This window comes from Rousettus aegyptiacus, unplaced genomic scaffold (genome assembly GCF_014176215.1).
Source record: "Rousettus aegyptiacus isolate mRouAeg1 unplaced genomic scaffold, mRouAeg1.p scaffold_m13_p_3, whole genome shotgun sequence".
NCBI classification, from domain to species: Eukaryota; Metazoa; Chordata; class Mammalia; order Chiroptera; family Pteropodidae; genus Rousettus; species Rousettus aegyptiacus.
The window spans coordinates 30,170,636-30,187,645 of NW_023416306.1; the positions used below are offsets into that span (position 1 = coordinate 30,170,636).

The 17,010-nt window shown below is 47.6% G+C and overlaps 3 protein-coding genes across 6 annotated transcripts; 2 read left to right on the top strand and 1 right to left on the bottom strand.

Moving 5' to 3' along the window:
- The first annotated feature begins 2,140 nt into the window (after nucleotides 1-2,140).
- On the top strand, nucleotides 2,141-5,669 carry ARHGEF39 (Rho guanine nucleotide exchange factor 39). Of its 3 annotated transcripts, XM_016130435.2 has the most exons (9): nucleotides 2,141-2,307; nucleotides 2,527-2,621; nucleotides 2,882-3,002; nucleotides 3,242-3,360; nucleotides 3,950-4,020; nucleotides 4,269-4,397; nucleotides 4,539-4,768; nucleotides 5,027-5,115; nucleotides 5,295-5,669. In XM_016130435.2, the coding sequence occupies exons 1-9, from the start codon at nucleotides 2,170-2,172 to the stop codon at nucleotides 5,308-5,310; spliced, it is 1,008 nt and encodes a 335-aa protein (XP_015985921.2). In that variant the 5' UTR covers nucleotides 2,141-2,169; the 3' UTR covers nucleotides 5,311-5,669. The 3 variants fall into 3 exon arrangements, with proteins under 3 accessions (XP_015985921.2, XP_036094735.1, XP_015985920.2); XM_036238842.1 differs by lacking the exon at nucleotides 5,027-5,115 and having other exon boundaries at nucleotides 2,144-2,307; XM_016130434.2 differs by lacking the exon at nucleotides 2,141-2,307 and having other exon boundaries at nucleotides 2,379-2,621; nucleotides 2,856-3,002.
- A 245-nt stretch (nucleotides 5,670-5,914) lies between these two features.
- On the bottom strand, nucleotides 5,915-8,380 carry CCDC107 (coiled-coil domain containing 107). Of its 2 annotated transcripts, none has more exons than XM_016130440.2 (6): nucleotides 8,220-8,380; nucleotides 7,979-8,130; nucleotides 6,624-6,684; nucleotides 6,443-6,533; nucleotides 6,250-6,362; nucleotides 5,915-6,167 (listed from the first exon to the last, which is right to left on the bottom strand). In XM_016130440.2, the coding sequence occupies exons 1-6, from the start codon at nucleotides 8,320-8,322 to the stop codon at nucleotides 5,920-5,922; spliced, it is 768 nt and encodes a 255-aa protein (XP_015985926.2). In that variant the 5' UTR covers nucleotides 8,323-8,380; the 3' UTR covers nucleotides 5,915-5,919. The 2 variants fall into 2 exon arrangements, with proteins under 2 accessions (XP_015985926.2, XP_015985925.2); XM_016130439.2 differs by having other exon boundaries at nucleotides 6,624-6,687.
- Nucleotides 8,381-11,923: 3,543 nt separating this feature from the next.
- Nucleotides 11,924-13,723, top strand: SIT1 (signaling threshold regulating transmembrane adaptor 1). The gene is made up of 5 exons (XM_016130437.2): nucleotides 11,924-12,242; nucleotides 12,355-12,490; nucleotides 12,577-12,635; nucleotides 12,746-12,807; nucleotides 12,899-13,723. The coding sequence occupies exons 1-5, from the start codon at nucleotides 11,924-11,926 to the stop codon at nucleotides 13,130-13,132; spliced, it is 810 nt and encodes a 269-aa protein (XP_015985923.2). The 3' UTR covers nucleotides 13,133-13,723.
- Nucleotides 13,724-17,010: the final 3,287 nt, after the last annotated feature.

Sequence of the window (17,010 nt, forward strand, 5' to 3'; positions counted from 1 at the left end):
GACTATAAGCATCCATAACATCATGGGTCACATTTCTGTTGTCCACTATTTCATCTCCATGCCTAGCACATGTGGGATATGAGAGACATTTAATTTTTGTGGAATAATTGATGATTGTTGTTCAAAGCATCCTTAGGGCTTCTCTAGCATCCAGTGAATTGAAAGCAGAGGTTGAGGGTAATTAAAAGAAAGAGAGGTTGTTGACTGCCCTCTGATCCTCTCCCCTGGCCCCTCCTTTCTTTGGCTTTGGGAGCAGAATTGGGGGTAGAGTCTGTTCCAAGTAGAGTATGGTATGCTTGCCTTGCTCTGTGGGAGACTTGGTCCCCAGAGAATCAGCTGTCTCCAAGTGTCCCCAGTGTATCTTCTCAGCTTTGCCCTAGTCCTCCTCCAAAGTTGGATGATTCCCCAACCTGAGCTCACAGTAGGCTATTTCTTGCCCTTCTTCCATCTACCCAAAGCACACTCACACACTAACAGCATACCCATACCCACCAGTCACCACTGCACCCCAAGTGCCGTGCTCCATTTTCATCACCTGGGCTCATGGTGATACTGATTACCATGGGATTAAATGCTCCCTTCCTCACTTGCGCTCCTAGTGCAGACTGTCCTACATTCTTTTCAGACAGTGTAATCAGTCCTCTACCTATAAACTGGTATATCCACCAGTTTCCTTGGGACCCGAGTTCAGGGTATAGTCTGACCCAAGCTCTCTTTTTTCCATCAAGCCCTTCGAGTTGTTTCTCCCTGATCTAAAACCAGTATTTCTCTTTCCTCAGAATTCCTAGGATGTCAGAGCTAGAAGGGACCACAGACTCCTGACAATACCTTGGTTCTTGACTTGGAATGCAGATTCCAAGGAATCCAGAGTGGTAAGAATGGAGTCTAAAGTTTAACATTCTGTTTTTTAATAGCACTTTTTCTTCTGATTACAAAGTAATGCATGCATGCTCAAGCAGAAAACTTGGGAAAGGCAAAAAAGTATGGGGAATTTTTAAAATCACCCTATTTGTCCTGTTCACCCCTGGCACTGATTAAGTGCTTAATAAATATTTGTTGAATGAATTATTTTCAAACTCATCACTCAGAGATAAAAACCACAATTATCTTCTGATTGTTTATCCTTCCAGTCATATATATTATACTTAAATGGGACCATACTGAACAAACAGCCTTGTAGACTGCTTTTTTTTTTCTCTCGGCAATATACTATGTTTTCCCATGTTAATAGCTTTTTTTATATCATTTTTTAATGCTTTTATTCCTTCAAATGGCTGTACCATAGTTTTCCTATCCAATTTACTACCTCTAGACATATATTTTTGTCCACATATCTATTTTTTTTTTTTACAATGCATTCCTAGAAATGGATTTTCTAGGTCATAAGAATAGGCACATTTAAAGATTTCTCATGCATACTGAAAAAATGGCACTGCCAATTTACCCTCCAGGGCTACTGCCAATTTTTCAAAAGACTTAAATAGAAAAATCTGGTACATATTATCTTCGACTAGGTAGCACAGACTAATTAACTCCAAGCTTTTGCCATTGTCCATAGTTCAGCAATTCTGAACTACCCTCTTAGTTATTGGCAAATACTGACCAGAAAGCTATTTAGCAGTCCAATTTGGAACAAAAAAAAAAGGAGTTAGTGAATTAAAACCTATAAACTTTTGTCCTAGAGCCAATATATTTCAAACTTTGTGACCCATGAGAGTTCCTAGTTGTAAAAGCATTGGGAACGATGAACCCCAGCATCTGGCATAGGTCCAGAACAGAGTATGTACCATAACTATTGTGTCCTCTTCCCAAATGGGACACTGAGGCCCTGCCAGTGTCTGCACCGCCCCCAAACCGGCTGACTCAAAGTCCAGGCTGCTGCCCCACCTAAGTACCACTCAGAGAAGGCCCACCCACCTGTCCTACCGGCCCTAACCCAGCGAGGGCCACGCACCGACAAGCGACACCCAGGCGGTGGGGTGAGGCCGTAGCGGAGGCGGGCAGAGGCGGGTTGGCTGGCCTTCGCGCCTGCTCCGTCCTGCGCGCACCTCCCGGCGCCAGGGGGCGCGCTCCTCTCCGCGTCCCTGCCCCAGTCGTCCCGCCCCCGGAGCGGTTGGAATTTGAATCTCTGGCGGGCTGTGGCTAGAAGTGTCTACAGATCTGCCAGGGATGGAGAACCTGTGCCCCAGAGCTCGGTGCCCGGTGCAAGAGCAGCGTGCCCGTTGGGAGCGGAAACGCGCCTGTACTGCCCGAGAGCTGCTGGAGACGGAGCGGCGCTATCAGGAACAGCTGGGGCTAGTGGCCACGGTGCGGGGTCGGCACGCCCTCCCGTATGGGGTGGGACCCCAGGGTGTGAGGGGACCCTAGGGTGTGGGAGGACTTCTGCGAGGTCGGTGACCCAGTGTATGGGGTCACCTTACACTGTCCGCCTGCATTTGGGGGTCGGTAAACTTCTACAGTTTCTAGCTGCGCCTTGGCGTTGGCCTCTTCCTGCAGACTACATACTGCTATTCTCTCCTTCCGCAGTACTTCGTGCGGATTCTGAGAGCCAAGGGCACTTTGCGACCGCCAGAGCTCCAGGCACTGTTTGGGCCCTGGGAGCTCATTTATGGCGCCAGCCAGTAAGTGGAAGGGGCATGGGGAGAGGGGCGGAGGGAGAGCCCTGGCCTCTGCCAGTGTACTGACCTCAGAGTCAGAGAATCAGGTTCATACTCCGAGTCTGTCAATTACCTCACCTGTGGTCTTGGCCCAGTGCCTTAACCTGCCCCAGTTCTCCCTCTGTAAATGGGTAGTGTCCTTACTCTGGGCCAGGGTTATGAGAATTAAATGAGATGATAAGAGCAGTTACTTGGTAGCTCTTTTGTTGTTTTCGCCCATGCAGAGAGCTGCTTCCCTACCTGGAAGGAGGGCACTGGGGACAGGGGTTAGAGGCCTTCTGCCCCCATCTAGAACTCTACACCCAACTTGCTGCCAACGCAGAGACGTCCTGGACCACCTTGCAGGTAACTGGAAGATAACCTCATCTTTCTTTTCTTCCTCTGTTGCCACAGAGATTACATCTGGAGACCCAAACTTCATTTGTACTGTTCCTGCATTTATGTAGCCCTCTGGGTGCCCAGTTCTGGGCTAAGTTCCCTGTAGGGAGCACACAGCTTACTGAAGGCTGAGGATGTGTACACAGATGAATACAATATAGGAGTGGCTTCTCTCCCTGCTGCCAATCCTTTCCCCATCATTCCAGGGGCAACTAAAGAAAAGCAAACGTTTCCGGAGGTTCGTGCGGCTTCAGGAAGGCCGCCTTGAGTTTGGGGGCCTTCAGCTCCAGGACCTGCTCCCTCTGCCTCTGCAGAGGCTCCAGCAGTGAGTGAACTCACCCTGACTCAGCCAACTTCTCTTTTCTGAGTCTGTATGACTGCTGTCCTCAGCTTTGTGGAGTTCCATGGGGTCTGTCCCAAGACCTCCTAGAATAAAGTGATCCTGAAATCCTTTTGCAAGAGTAAATGTGAACCCTCTGGACTACCTGGGGTCTGCAGCCTCAGTCCCTTAGCTGGGACTGTGGAACCCTACATTGAAGTGAGGGGGCCCGTAATAGGACTAGTGACAGGGTACCTGGAGGAGTTTGCTGAGATAAGATACTGGCCTAGTGTAGAGTATCTGTCGCTGGGGATGAGTTAAGAGATTATAGTCAGGTTGTCTAGCACTCTCCTGGGATTTATTAACTGTCATCTTGGGATCTGACCTCCCAAACTATGGTCAGTTTGCCCCTGACTCTTCAGTGTGCGATGGAAGACAGCCATGTAGTGTGAGCCTAGGTTTTGAAAGAGATACAATAGCCAGAAGATCTTTCCTGGCCATACAGCTGAAGTATGTGTAGGGGGTTATGTGTGTGTCAGAGGGAATTTTGTCCAGCTCTACTTCCCTTCATAGACTTCCAACTGTCCAATTCCAGGTATGAAAATCTTGTCGTTGCTTTGGCTGAAAACACAAGTCCCAATAGCCCTGACCACCAACAACTCACACGTATGTTCTTGCTCTGCCAAAACTCAAGGCAGGCTGCCTCTCTTGTATCCCTTTCTGTTCCTGACCTCCAATAATGGTATGCCCCTATCATCCATTGACATGTACACGATGTCCCTAATTGTCCTGCCTTCTCTTCGAGAAGTTAGACAGTGACCCTGGTCCCCTGGGAATAGCCTATCTTTCATCATCATCAGTGACTACCCAGAGTCAAAGTTATCCTGGGAATGAGGTGGGGGATGCTATTCCAGGGGCTGCTCGGTTGATAAGTGAGACCACCCAGACAGTCCACGCCATTCGTCAGAAACAGAAGAATGGCCAGCACCTCCAGCGTGTCCAGGCTCTGCTCGGTGGACGCCACACAAAGTGGCTTACCTCAGGTAGTTTGCATACTTCCCTTTTCTTACCCTTCTTCTTCCATGTTGCCAGCACATACCCATTTCCTCAGCCTCCCTTTCATTCTGTTCCCATGGTTCATAGTCCTAGAGCTGTACCAGAATAACAGCTCTTCCATCTCCTAGGTCGCTGGTTCCTACGCCAGGGCTGGCTGTTGGTAGTTCCTCCCCGTGGGGAGCCTCGGCACCGAATGTTCTTCCTCTTCTCTGATGTGCTCCTCATGGCCAAGCCTCGATCCCCATTTCACCTGCTACAGAGTGGCACCTTTGCCTGCCGGGCCCTCTACCCCATGGCCCAGTGTCAACTCCACCGGGTCTTTGGCCACTCAGGAGGCCATTGTGGCGGACTGCTCAGCGTAAGTAATAGGTGGGAGTCCTAGTTAAGGTAGGAGAGGCCCAAAATTTACCTCAAATGCATATGTACTTGTTTATCTCCTCAGTTTGTGCCCCTTTAATAGGAACTGAGCCATCTACATTGAGGGAGGATAACTGGGGCCTGTGGTTCATACCTAGTTCTCACCTCAGTCCTGAATTACCTCCATGGGGAGCAGCAAGGCCTTCAGCTTTAGTCTGGACCTTTCTGAGCCATGCACTAAGAACTGATCTCTCCTTAGTTGTCCTTTCCCCATGAGAAGCTACTGCTTATGTCCACAGACCAGGAAGATCTGTTGCACTGGTACGACAGTCTGACTTCGGCCATCAGGTAAATTGTGTCTTCCCTCAGATAGAGCGTTGTGATAAGGCTCAGGAGCTAGAGATGAGCAGCTCTGATCTTATCTCATGTCGTACATCTGTCTGGGACCCCCATCCCCACCCCATGGGTGATTTTGTCTGAATAGAGTGCTCATGCTAGTCCCTGAACTGATTGTCTTCTCTCAACAGCAGCCAGAAGAACTAGAAGAATCATATAAATTCCAGAACTCAGGATACTTCTTGGATAGGTCAGGGTTGGGAGTATAAAGGAAACTTCAGTGCTAAACAAAACACAAATCCCTTTATGGTTCGCCTGGGACCAAGCCAAACCGGGTTATTTGATCAGCTCTTAAGAATCAGGAAACCAAGTCTGACCCAACTGAACCTCCCCTGAACCTGCCCCTCCAGCACTGATGAGGGGATTTGGGACAAAGTTGGTGCTGTGTCTATGGCCAGTCATTTTTCAAGGTTGAAGCTTTGCAGATGTGGCTCTTTTTATGTTGTATGTGGTTCCCATAATTTATTTTCCTGCTGGATTTTAGTAAAGTTTTGTTTTTTGGGAAAGACCTTTCTGTTTGAGCTATGTGCTATGACAAAAGGGATTTTTGTGCCCTAAAGGCTGGCATGAAGGCGCCTCCAGAATACAAGGAAAGAACTGGAGCTCCCTCTGTCTTCTCAGCTCTCATGCTGGGAGGCAGCATCTTTTTGCCCTAATAAGGGAAGCTTTTCAAGAAGGCCTGGTTGTTCTTAGGCACCTAGTATGGGTACGTGTGTGAGACCAGCTGGAATGGAAAAAGCACACAGGAGCATCCAGTCACAAGAACAGACTTTGTTTTACTAAACCTTCAGCTGCTGTCCCTCCTTCCTGGCAGGGGCTGTGACTGGGGCCCTTTGCCACAGCCTTGCTGTATCTTCTCCTTAGCCCCTGCTCCACTCCCCCAAGAGTAGCTAGGTTCCTTATCTCTGTGCTCCAGTTCAGGGACTCCTCCCAGGCCTGACTGTCACCAGCTTCCTCCTCGTCCTCCTTCATACATAAGTCGTCAGAAAAGGGTGTGTTGGCCTCTGTGAAGGGAAAGTCAGCCATGTTCCAGTTTCAGAGACTTTGTCTCTACCTCCACCAGACTCTCACTTCTAAATCCATTACCTGGTTCTGAAACCTCCACACCCTTGTCTGGCTCGTTCTTTTGTAGCAGCTGGTGGATGGTGTGTAACTTCATGTTCAAAAGCTCCTGCTGGGCTCCAGCCAGGGTAGTCACACTGTAGATAATAATGTCCACTCAGAGGCTGCCCAATCTATGTCCCCTACTCTTATACTTACCACACATTGCTCTCCTTACCGCTCAAAAAGGGGGTCCAGCTGAGCCATCAGATTGTTCAGGTGTTGCTCTGTCTGGGCCAGCTGTTGTGTCAACTGAGCCAGCTGTTGCTCTGGAGATAAGGGAGAAAAGGAGAACAGTGGTTACTTACCTTCTGCTGTGCCCTACTCCCCCACCAAGCCCAGACTTCTGCAAAACCCACCTGACTGCAGCGATTCCTTCTTGCCTGCCTTCTCTTTAAGAACAGCAGCCTCATCTTTCCCCTGCTATGGAAGAAGGAAAGGACAATACTGTAGAGAAAGCTATTGGGTTTTTACCTCAGAATCACAATCACATCTAGTCCAGCTTCTCACACAGGACATGAAGCAACATGTCAGTATGCCCTCACATGTGGCCAGTCTACTGAACTCTACCTCCAGGAAAGCAGCTCCCTCAGGTTTGATAAAGTTCTAGGTGTTACTTTACATAGAAAACCAAAATTTGTCCTTTATGTATCTTCTTTCCATGGTGCTGATTAGAACCTTCTCAAATCATGTCTTTTCAAATTCCCTCAAGAATTTGAAGACAATGGTCATTCTCCCTCCTGCCCTCTTCCCCATGTCTTCTCTGGTTTAGTATCACCAGTGTATTTTAATCAGTGCTCATTTGACACTTTTCTCTGGTGGCTTTACTGAGCTTGTAGAGCTCTTAAAGCAATGCCCTGAAGAGAATAAAATTCTCCATAAGTGGTCTAATCAGAAGATAAAGCGCAAAACCTTGTTCCTATCATTGATTTGGGAAGTGGATTGTTACATCACACAGCTGAACTTTATTAGTAAACTACTGCTATTATGTTTCTTTCAGACTAGACTTGAGTCCAAGAATAGAATGTATCCTTGCTAAATTTCATCGGTAAATTCAGTCCTTTATCTTAGCCTGTCAAGTCTATTTGGGATCATGATTAGTTATCCCTATTAGTTATCCTGTCTAGTTTCATATCTTCAAATTGGTTCAGCCCTCCATTTCCCAAAGCAAGTAAGTGATAGGGTTAGGGCTAAAGATGCAGCCTGGGAGGTACTAGTTTCCATTTCAACAGTTCAATGCACCAAAATGTACTATCAGTTCACATTTCAGGGCCTCCTTTCCAAGGAAAACATGAGACTGCTTGGCACCTTGAACTCTAAACATTGTGACTACAGTAATCAACTGCTTATGCCAGGGTTGGAATCTCACCAGGAACCCCACTACTGTAGTATGGACACTCGCTGGGTTCAAATTCCAGCTCCACTAGTTACAAGCTCTGGGGGACCTTGAGCAAGTGACAATCACTTCATTGGACTGTCGGGAAGACAATGAGATGGTTATTAATTATTTACAATTTACCATGCACCCTTCACATCCGTTACTTTGCTGGATGCTCAAAATAACCCCAAAATGTTGGAAAGCCAAGGAACTATTATTGTTCATTTTATAGACTGACAAGAATATGTCTCTCGTTCTTGAACCATAGCGCTATGTCATAACGCCCCCACGGGAAATTTCAGGCCCGGGGCATCCTCACCCCTGGTCTTCCCGCACCTGCCAACACTTGTACAGCACAAAAGCCACGATAGCCGCGGTGTACAGCGCCCCCAAAGGCAACTCCCTGGCCAGGGCCTGCTCTCGTCGGTCCTCGGGCGGCGGCTGCCGCCAGGGTTCCGTGGCCCTACGGCCAATCTGGGCGGGGTCCCCTGTGAAGGAGGGCGAAGGTGGGTCAATAGAGCTGTGGCTTGGGACCTGTGGGCAGTCCTAGCCTCCCTCCAGCAGCCCTCGCTGGTACCTGGCTGTGCCTGGTCGGGGCTGGGGTGGTCTCCGCGGACCCCAGGCAGCGCAGACACAAGTAGCAGCCCCAGCACACCCGCGAGCGAAACTGAGCTCACCATTGCAGGGCGACCGACGCAAGGAGTACGCGCCTGCGTATGCGCGCTCCCGAGCCGGTCTCGCTTTGGCTCTTCCGGAAGGTCTCGCCTACTTAGTGTGTGGGCGGGGCCGAGTCTTATTTACATAGTACTGTTAGCTCAGCTTTCCAAAATTATTTAAGTTTTCATCTATTTAGGCATTCTATATTAGCCAGAATGCCTCCAGAAGCCTTAGGAGATTATGCCAAAAGTGTTTCTTAGTTCTCACGCCACCAATATCTTCGCCCTAACCAAAAGATAAATTTTCTGCTGGCCTTATAAAAGGCTGTCTCACGAAGGGAAAACTGCGGTTCGTGCTGAAGGCCTGTTTCCTAGGCCACAGACGGAGGACTTGTTCCTAACCTGTGCCTAGGGGAAAGTCCCCGGACCTCTGGCAGAGAGTGCCACGTGCGCATGCACGCAGACCTTCCCTGCCTCTCACTGTCAAAACCGCCAAGAAGCAACCCTGCAGCCCTGCTTGTGGGGGAGCCGAGCGGCGTGTAGCGGGGTTGTCGTCCGTCAGCTATTCTAGTGACGCAGGCAGTGCGCTCATCCGCGCACCAACCACACGGGGCTCATTCTCAGCGCGGCTGCATTTTAGAAAATAGCAAGGCTCAGGCATGCAACATGCAATAGCTACGGAGCTCATAATTGCCTAATATGCCATGGGTTTATTTCCAGTCCTCTGTGTCATCCCTTAAAACTCTTCCTAGATGGTGATTTTAACCTTTTCGCATCTTTTATGTCTACACATCCTTCAGATAGCTGAAGTGTTCCCTTCATTCAGAACCCTTTCAATATATTAATTAGTGAAGTTATTGAACTTCCTTCAAACCACTACTATGTCAATTACATCTCAATAAAGCGGGAAAAGTCCATTTTAATTTATTAAAAATCAATCAAAAATGTATATAGAAAGAAAATACTACTAGACTATATTCCATGAAAGTGGGGGCCGTATCTTTTTACCGTTTTATTCCTATAGCCTAGCACAGCACTGGCACTAGCAGACACTCAATGAATCCTTGTTGAATGAAATTAATGTGTTCAGAACCATCAGACAGGAAAACATAATTAGTGTCGTTTTAAGAATAAGGAAACTAAGTTATTAATCAGGTAAGAGGCAAGGCTGAGATTCCAACCATTTTCTGTCTCCATATCATCTGCTTGACACCCCACCCCAACCTTTCCCACCCCCTTGCCTTCCAGGTGGATTTAGGTAGTCTCCCTCAGTCCCACTGTCTTTTATAATTGTCTGAATTACCTAAGACAATGGTCTGAGTTGTCTAACTAATTAGACTAAGCTCTTTGAGGAAAGAAACCATTTTCCACCCACATTTGTATCTCTAGAGCTTGGCACATAAGCAATTGGTACATGTGTATTAAATGAATGAAGTATACGTGTGTTAAATAAACGACTAAAATCTGACTGTATCCTCTTGTCTCTCCAGAAAGGGTGGAGGAAAGGCAGGGAGACACCCACACCCAGGGGTGCTGTCATGGCCTACCTAACTACCCAGAGGCACCCTGAGTTACAGAGCAGGGTAATCCAAAACTTGACTCCAAGTCAGTTGGCATAGTCAATGTGAATGAGTGGTTCAGGCCAGGTAAAATATGATAAATGGCCCCCAACTGATTGTTACCTGCATCCCTATTGCTAGATCTTCATCTGATTTTTTCCAAAAAAAGCAATAAATTGAGATTTTTAAAAATTGGAAATGTTTTTAAGTGTCGACAAGGAATCAGTGGTATACTTAGCATATTTGCACCTGAGCGGATCATTAAAAAGATTCTCCTAGATGACAAAATTGTTTTCAGTAATAATCAGGAAATAAAACAAGGGCCAGAAAGAAACTAACAATAAAGGCCTGAAATTCAAACAGTGAATTATTTGTTTCATTGAATTTATTTTATTGACAGTATAAAAATTTATATAGTTAAAAATTCAGAATTAAACATTACAAAACAAGAAAGAAAAAGATAATGGGTTAATATTTCTTAATTATATTATTGCATTTTTTGAGAAAAGGGGTTGAAACTTATACCTACATATTAATCTGAGTGATGAATAACTAGTTTCTTTTTGTGACATTAACTTCGGTAGATTTGTCAAAAGTAATCTTTGCATATTCTTATTTAATATAGAATAAAGCCAGTTTGTGAATTTCCACTTATAGTTGATCAAAGAACACTTTTTATTAACTTTCATTTTAAAAAGTTTTTCAACATGAAACAACAGATATACAGATAGGAAAGGTCTTAAACATAAGGATGTTTGGCAGATTCATAAAAATTCTTTCATAATAAATTCCAGAAATTTTCAATATAAATAAAAACTCCAAGTGGTCACCTACAATGCCAATTAAAGTAACTCAAGTTCAATTTCTTTGACCTTACAATCATTGTGCTATCATTGTTTATTTTAAATCTCCAGTTTAAGTGCAGAAATATGTATTATCATGGGAGGTGGAGACAGAGATTGTGCTCAAAGGAAACTTGAACAATTCCACACTGTTAAGAAGAACTAGTTTTAGATATAAACACATATAGATGAATCTGTTTGTAGGGCCCAAATGTATAACTGGAAGTTCTCCAGATTAACTTTCATGTGGATTACAATGTTTTTTAAAGGATAAGTAATACACTTGTGCTAATTTGAAGCTCGTATACCGTTAAAACTCATCAGTAACCACAGAAATTTAGAACATAGATCTACGAAAGATTCTTCAGAGAGGAGTATATTATCCCTGGCATTTTTTAGAATTTCTGGAACATGGTGGTCATAAAAAGGAGACTGATTTTTTAGTTGGTTTTGCTCTAAAATTCTCTACAGACAATACTCTTGCTGCCTGTAACTGGAGAGTTGGAACTTTTCCTGCTTTCCCCATCCTTGCCACACCACTGCAATGATTTTTTTTAAAAATTTAAAAACACTGTATGGGCCAGACAAAACACATCTCTAACCTTTGGTCTAAGGTTTATATTTGGAACTTAAATTCCTCTTCCCGCATCACTAGCCCCCCCACGTGACTGAGCTGTCTCTGGGGAGGGCGGGTATTTTTCACTTCTTGAAGTGAACAAGTACAAAGACAGGGCTCAGTTTCCCAGAAAAGTATAGGGGCAGAGGTTTCTTCAACTCAACTAACTTTTGAGCTTGACAGTTCTTAGAGACAGTTTGGATGAAGTGGGTTGAGACTGGGGAATCTAGCTTCTTCTATCCCTCAAACTATGATACCTGTAATAATAATAACAATAACAATGACAATGGTCATCCTAACAAATTCACTTTGGGTCAGCCTTAGGGTGTGGTGAGATTGTAGGCAGCAGGAGACCTCCCAATCACATTCCGCTTTATAGCTACTCACTGAGGAATACGTTCTCCCTCAAATGATTCAGAGTTGTAGAGAAAAAGTCAGACAACCTGTAGCAGAAGGGAATCTCTGTCTTAAGGCCTGGCTTCTTCGTCTTGTGGGTCCTGCCTTATGCCACTTCTATCCCTCTTGGAGTCTGCATGGCTTCACCTACAAAATGGCACAATAAATTCAGGCCTACCTCTCTCCTCTCTGGCTGAAAGGGGTACAGGGCCATGAGGCAGGGTGGTGGTACGGAAGCTCAGGACGTGCTGGGTGGCGCAGGTGCAGGCACTGGGCGGTATCTTTGTTCTTTCACTCATCCTTCCCCTCCCCGTTCCTCCCCGGAAACCAGCGACTTTGCCTTCACCAGTATTGGAGATGATGAGCCGTGGAGGCCAGGCCCAGGGAGGGGTGGGAGTAAGAGGGGCTGCTGCAGCTGTCAGGCCATAAGCCAGGCTTACTCCTTTGCTCAGGACATGGTGCTTGCAGACTCAACTCCCACATCAGCAGTCATGTGCCAAGATGTCAACTCCACAAATTGGTTAGCGTCCGGTAAGCTGGGCGGGGCAGGGGCAGGAGGAGGGGTCAAACCGCTCCATGTCCCACCTGCTGGGATCTGGAGGGTTGGGCTGGGCAGTAACACTCCATCCTCTCACATCCACAGGAATCCCCTCCCTGAACGAAGGCTGGGTTTTGTGGACCCTCTTAGGGGCTGTGACATTGCTGCTTCTCATCTCATTGGCTGCACATTTGTCCAGATGGGCTAGTGGCTGGAGCAAGAGACATTCGGGACAAGGACAGTGAGTGGGGGAAAACAGAGATGGGTTAATTGAGAATTTCTCCTTACCAAGGAGTCCCCATTCTTTCCCTAAACTTTGTGTTGCAGTTCTGGAGGGTCTGTGGAAGAGGTCCCCCTATATGGGAATCTGCATTATCTGAAGACAGGTAGGAAGCTGGCAGAGGCGAGGGGCACAGAGGTCAGATCCTGGGTGGGTGGGATGAAGGGCTGAAGGAGGAAAAACAAGAAGTGACCAGATTCCTGTTCCCTGTCCCAGGACGGCTGTCTCAAGAACCAAGGCCAGATCAGCAGGATACAACACCTGGAGGCCCCACCAGGGTGAGTCAGTTGTGGTTGAGGAAGAGGTGAGGGAAGGAAGTGGGGGCTTTTTCAAGGGTCCAGTGCACTTTTAACAGTCTTACATCTCCAGGCTGCAGAGGAGGTGATGTGCTATACCAGCCTGCAGCTGCGGCCTCCCCAAGGCCGGATCCCCAGCCCTGGAACCCCCATCAAGTACTCAGAAGTGGTGTTGGACTCTGAGCCAAAGCCCGAGGCCTCAGGCCTAGAGCCGGAGCTCTATGCCTCCGTATGTGCCCAGACCCGCAGAGCCCGGGCTTCCTTCCCAGACCAGGCCTATGCCAACAGCCAACCTGCACCCAGCTGAGAGAGAGGGCCTGGCGCAGTGGGGCATGCTTGCTTCAGCCTCCTCTGTTGCAGGGGTTACTGCTGATTTGTCCTGGGCATGACTTTCCCAACAACCTCCAGACAGGCAGCCACTGTCCAGTCACGGGAGGTGATATTCCCTGAACTTTCTATCTGAGCTGTGAGGGAGATGTTTCAGGGGAAAGGCAGGCTCCCAGTTTATTGAGGATGGAGGAAGCAGAGACAGTGGTCCCCTCTCCACCTCATTTTTTCCTATCTATTTCTCTCAGCCTCCAAACTCCCAGGTTTTCATTTCCCACTCCTTCTCAAGTCTAACTGGATCCTTCCCACTACCTCTTTCTTACAGTGTACCCCTGCACCTCAGTGTCTTCTCAGACACAGGAAGTGGGAGGTGGGGGAGGGGTAAGAGCCTGGGAGGACCTGAGTGGGTACACCCAAGCAGAGCACAGAGGATAGAGGGGTCCGGGAACCTAGCAACCTGAGGAACTCAAGCCTGGCTTCTGATCTGAGAACGCTGGCAGGAGAATACCAGCCACTATCCTGCTGCCTCTGTTGTGTCCCCAAGTTTTCAAATAAAACTTCTCAAAAAGTGTTTAAATTTCACCTATTGGGCTACAGGCCTGCAACAGGCCTCACATAGTGGGCACGGGAGCTTTGCTGTCTGCACAGACCACTGCCTGGTGGTGTCTAGCTGGAAAAGAAGGCCCAAGAGAGGCTGCTGAATCAACACTGCAGAGCTGGGTGCCAGGGGTGGAGGCTGGCGCTCAGCTCCTCAGCTGCTAGTGCTGCTGCTAGAACACCCTTAGCATCTGCACTCAGAGCCACCCCACTTCCATCACCTGGAGTTTGCAAGCTCACCAAGCCCCTGACCTACTCTCCCGTGGACTCGATAACTGTGCTGCCACCCTCTCACAACCTGAGGTCTAAGCCATCTCTCCTTCGGGCCTCTGTAGAGGAAGGTCCAACTTCACAGACCTGCGGTTTGAGGGGCAGAAGAAGCTAAGGGCTTTTACTTCAAACCTTCTCTCCTTCTCACTTAGAGTCCCAGGAAAAACGACAAAGTAGGGAACTATGCTCCTGAGTCCAGCCTGGTGGTCCCAGGAAGAAGGGGGATTTCCTCTGCGCGCGCACACACACACACACACACACACACACACACACACACGCGCGCGCGCGCGCGCCCTGGTATTTCTCCACCTCTGAGGACCCCAACCTGGGCCTCCCCAAATGAGGCCCGGGACGCGGTTACGGGTAGGCTGCTGGGGCTGTGTGGGAAGGAAGGTGACTTTGAGGGCGGGCACCGGATGCGAGGAACCACTGGCAGCGGGATGTGGGGTTCTGTGAGAGCTGCTGTGCTGAAGACGGCTCAAAGCGTTCGCTGCCTGGGGAACGTGAGGGCTTGATCCTGGAATAGGCGGAGGTTGGGATTCCGCCAACCCACTGGGACCCGCCGGGAATCGCAGCCGAGGCCTAACACGCCCCCAACCCAGGTTCGCTCTCACAGCGGGGCACTGCGGCGCCCACGGCCTCTGCAGGTTCAGGACTAAGTGCCGAGCGCCCCCGCCTGGCGTGACGCGGCCTCGCCACCACCTCTGCGCAGGCATAGTACTGCCCGGTCCGCGGCACGCTGGGAAATGCAGTCCCGACACTGCCGGGCCGCCCTGGGGTCTAGCGTGGGGAGGCGGTGAGTGCTGACTTTGTTGCTCACGGATCAGTCGCCGTTCGCGTTCGCATGACGTAGCAGACTCAATCTGTGGCGCTGGGTTGACTCGAACTTTGTTTTCCTTCCAGTCCCCGAAGACTGGGTCGACTGCCTTCTCTCTTCCTTACAACCCTTTACTTTTTATTAGCTCCTTATCATGTTTATCGCTGAGGCTCATGCCTAGGCCCTCATGACTGAATTGATCCCTATGTCGAGGAAATAAATAAGTTGGGGCAGCCGGCTGCGCCTCGAATACCTTTTGAAGGCCTTCTCGCCACATCTCTCTAGCAAGTCAACTCATCTCATCTTACTAAAAACCGGGGGGAGTTCTCTCTCTTTCCATGTCTCCAGGTACTTCCCATAATGGGTCCCTTGACTCACTGGTGCTGATCCTAGCCAGGAGTACCTGTCCCAGGCAAGTTCCCAGAGGACAAGTCCTTAGGAGAAGCCACGAAGGCCCTCTGGGGCCCCAGCTTTCACCCTCTTCCTGAGGCCCTAGCTGGGATAGGGTTAAGTTCAAAACCCAAAGAAGATTTTTTGGGATGGTCAAAGATTCAGTGATAGGACGTTCTTAATGAATTACTTAATAGGTGGAGAGGGGCCTCCGAAGCCATCCCAAGCCATCCACCCAAGGTCCCTCCATCCTTGGCCTTGCTCTGCAGTCTGTCAAGATGAATCTAAACTTTCAAGATGGTTTTGGCTGTCAGGAGGGAAACAGAGCTGGGACATGGAGAAAGACCAAGTCTTAATGGCTTCATTTGAAACCTTGGATCCTTCCATGCCCAGAACTAGACCTGCTTCCTGAACTTTTTGGTTATGTAAGCTAATAAATTCCTTTTTGCTTATGTCTAAGTTAGATTTTCTATCTCTGGCAACTATGAGTTCTGACCTGCTATTAATGGCTTCTGTATTTAAGTCTTTTGGTGATTATCACTGTATCTGTCAATAATACTTACTCTACTCAGAGCAAGGGAATTCTGGGCATATGATAACCCTATGAAAACCTCCATTCCATACCACTTCTGACAACTCTCAGATATACGTGAAGAACTTTATGTGGGCTCTCCTGAACTCCTGGAAGAGAATTCCCTCCAGACCAATTTCTGGAGAAGAACCTTAGCCAAAAGCAAGGACCTTCAGGAAGGCAGCAAATGGGAGAAACAGCCTGCCTTCCAAGAACAATCAATGGCTTTGCTGAGTCTCCCCACTCTCCGAAAAAACTAATGGTGGATGGAACTTCTCAACTTTTGAGGCCAGGAGAAACACAAACAAACCAGAGGGCAGAGAGACCTGCTGGAGGAAACAGGGGAATCTCTGACTGAAAATGATGAGAGCCTGGAGGAGGTACGTGTAAAGCTCAAACACAAAAGATTTCCCTGAACGAGAAAATGTGATATCAGAAATAAAAATTTCCATAGATAAATCAAACAAGAGGATGGTCACTGCTAAAATCCAAAATTAGGTCTAGAAAATAGACTGAAATATCTCCAAATGTGACAAAAATATAGAGATGCAAATCATGTGGTTAGAGATGGGAGGTTGGAACAGACTCAGGAAACTTAATTACAAATTCTTTGAGTTCCTGAAGAAAAGGGAACCCAAGAGGAGAGGTCATACTTAAATAATAGATGAAATTTCCCTGAGCTGAAGAAAGTCTTAAGTTCCAGACTGGATTGATAGGAAATACTTAGCCACACATACTTAGCCACACACAGGTTAATATTCTTAGCTCTAAGGATGTGGGAAATCCTGGCACAGTTTCAGGCAGAAAGAAAGATTTTTTATCTGCTACCTTGGAAGTTAAAAGATAGCAAAATTGAATTTTGAGTTAACAAAAGAAAAGGCCTGCAGCCCAGACTCAGCCAAGGAGGAAAGATACTGAGGATTTGCACAACTCACAAAGTATCTCATCTGACAAATACTTTAGAAAGACTTTAATAAAACAACAAATGAATCAGAACAGAGACTTTAAGGCAGGGGAAGGTGAAGAGGAAAGAAAGCAGTGGAGAGCAACGAACCATGATTTACATTTTTATATTTATCTATCATCTCTATTCTCTCTCTCTCTCTCTCTCTCTCTCTCTCTCCCTCTCCCCCCCCCCCCACACACACACCCCATTTATGACGTGTAATATAAATGCTAAATAAGGACACTTGGAACAGATGGAAGACACTGT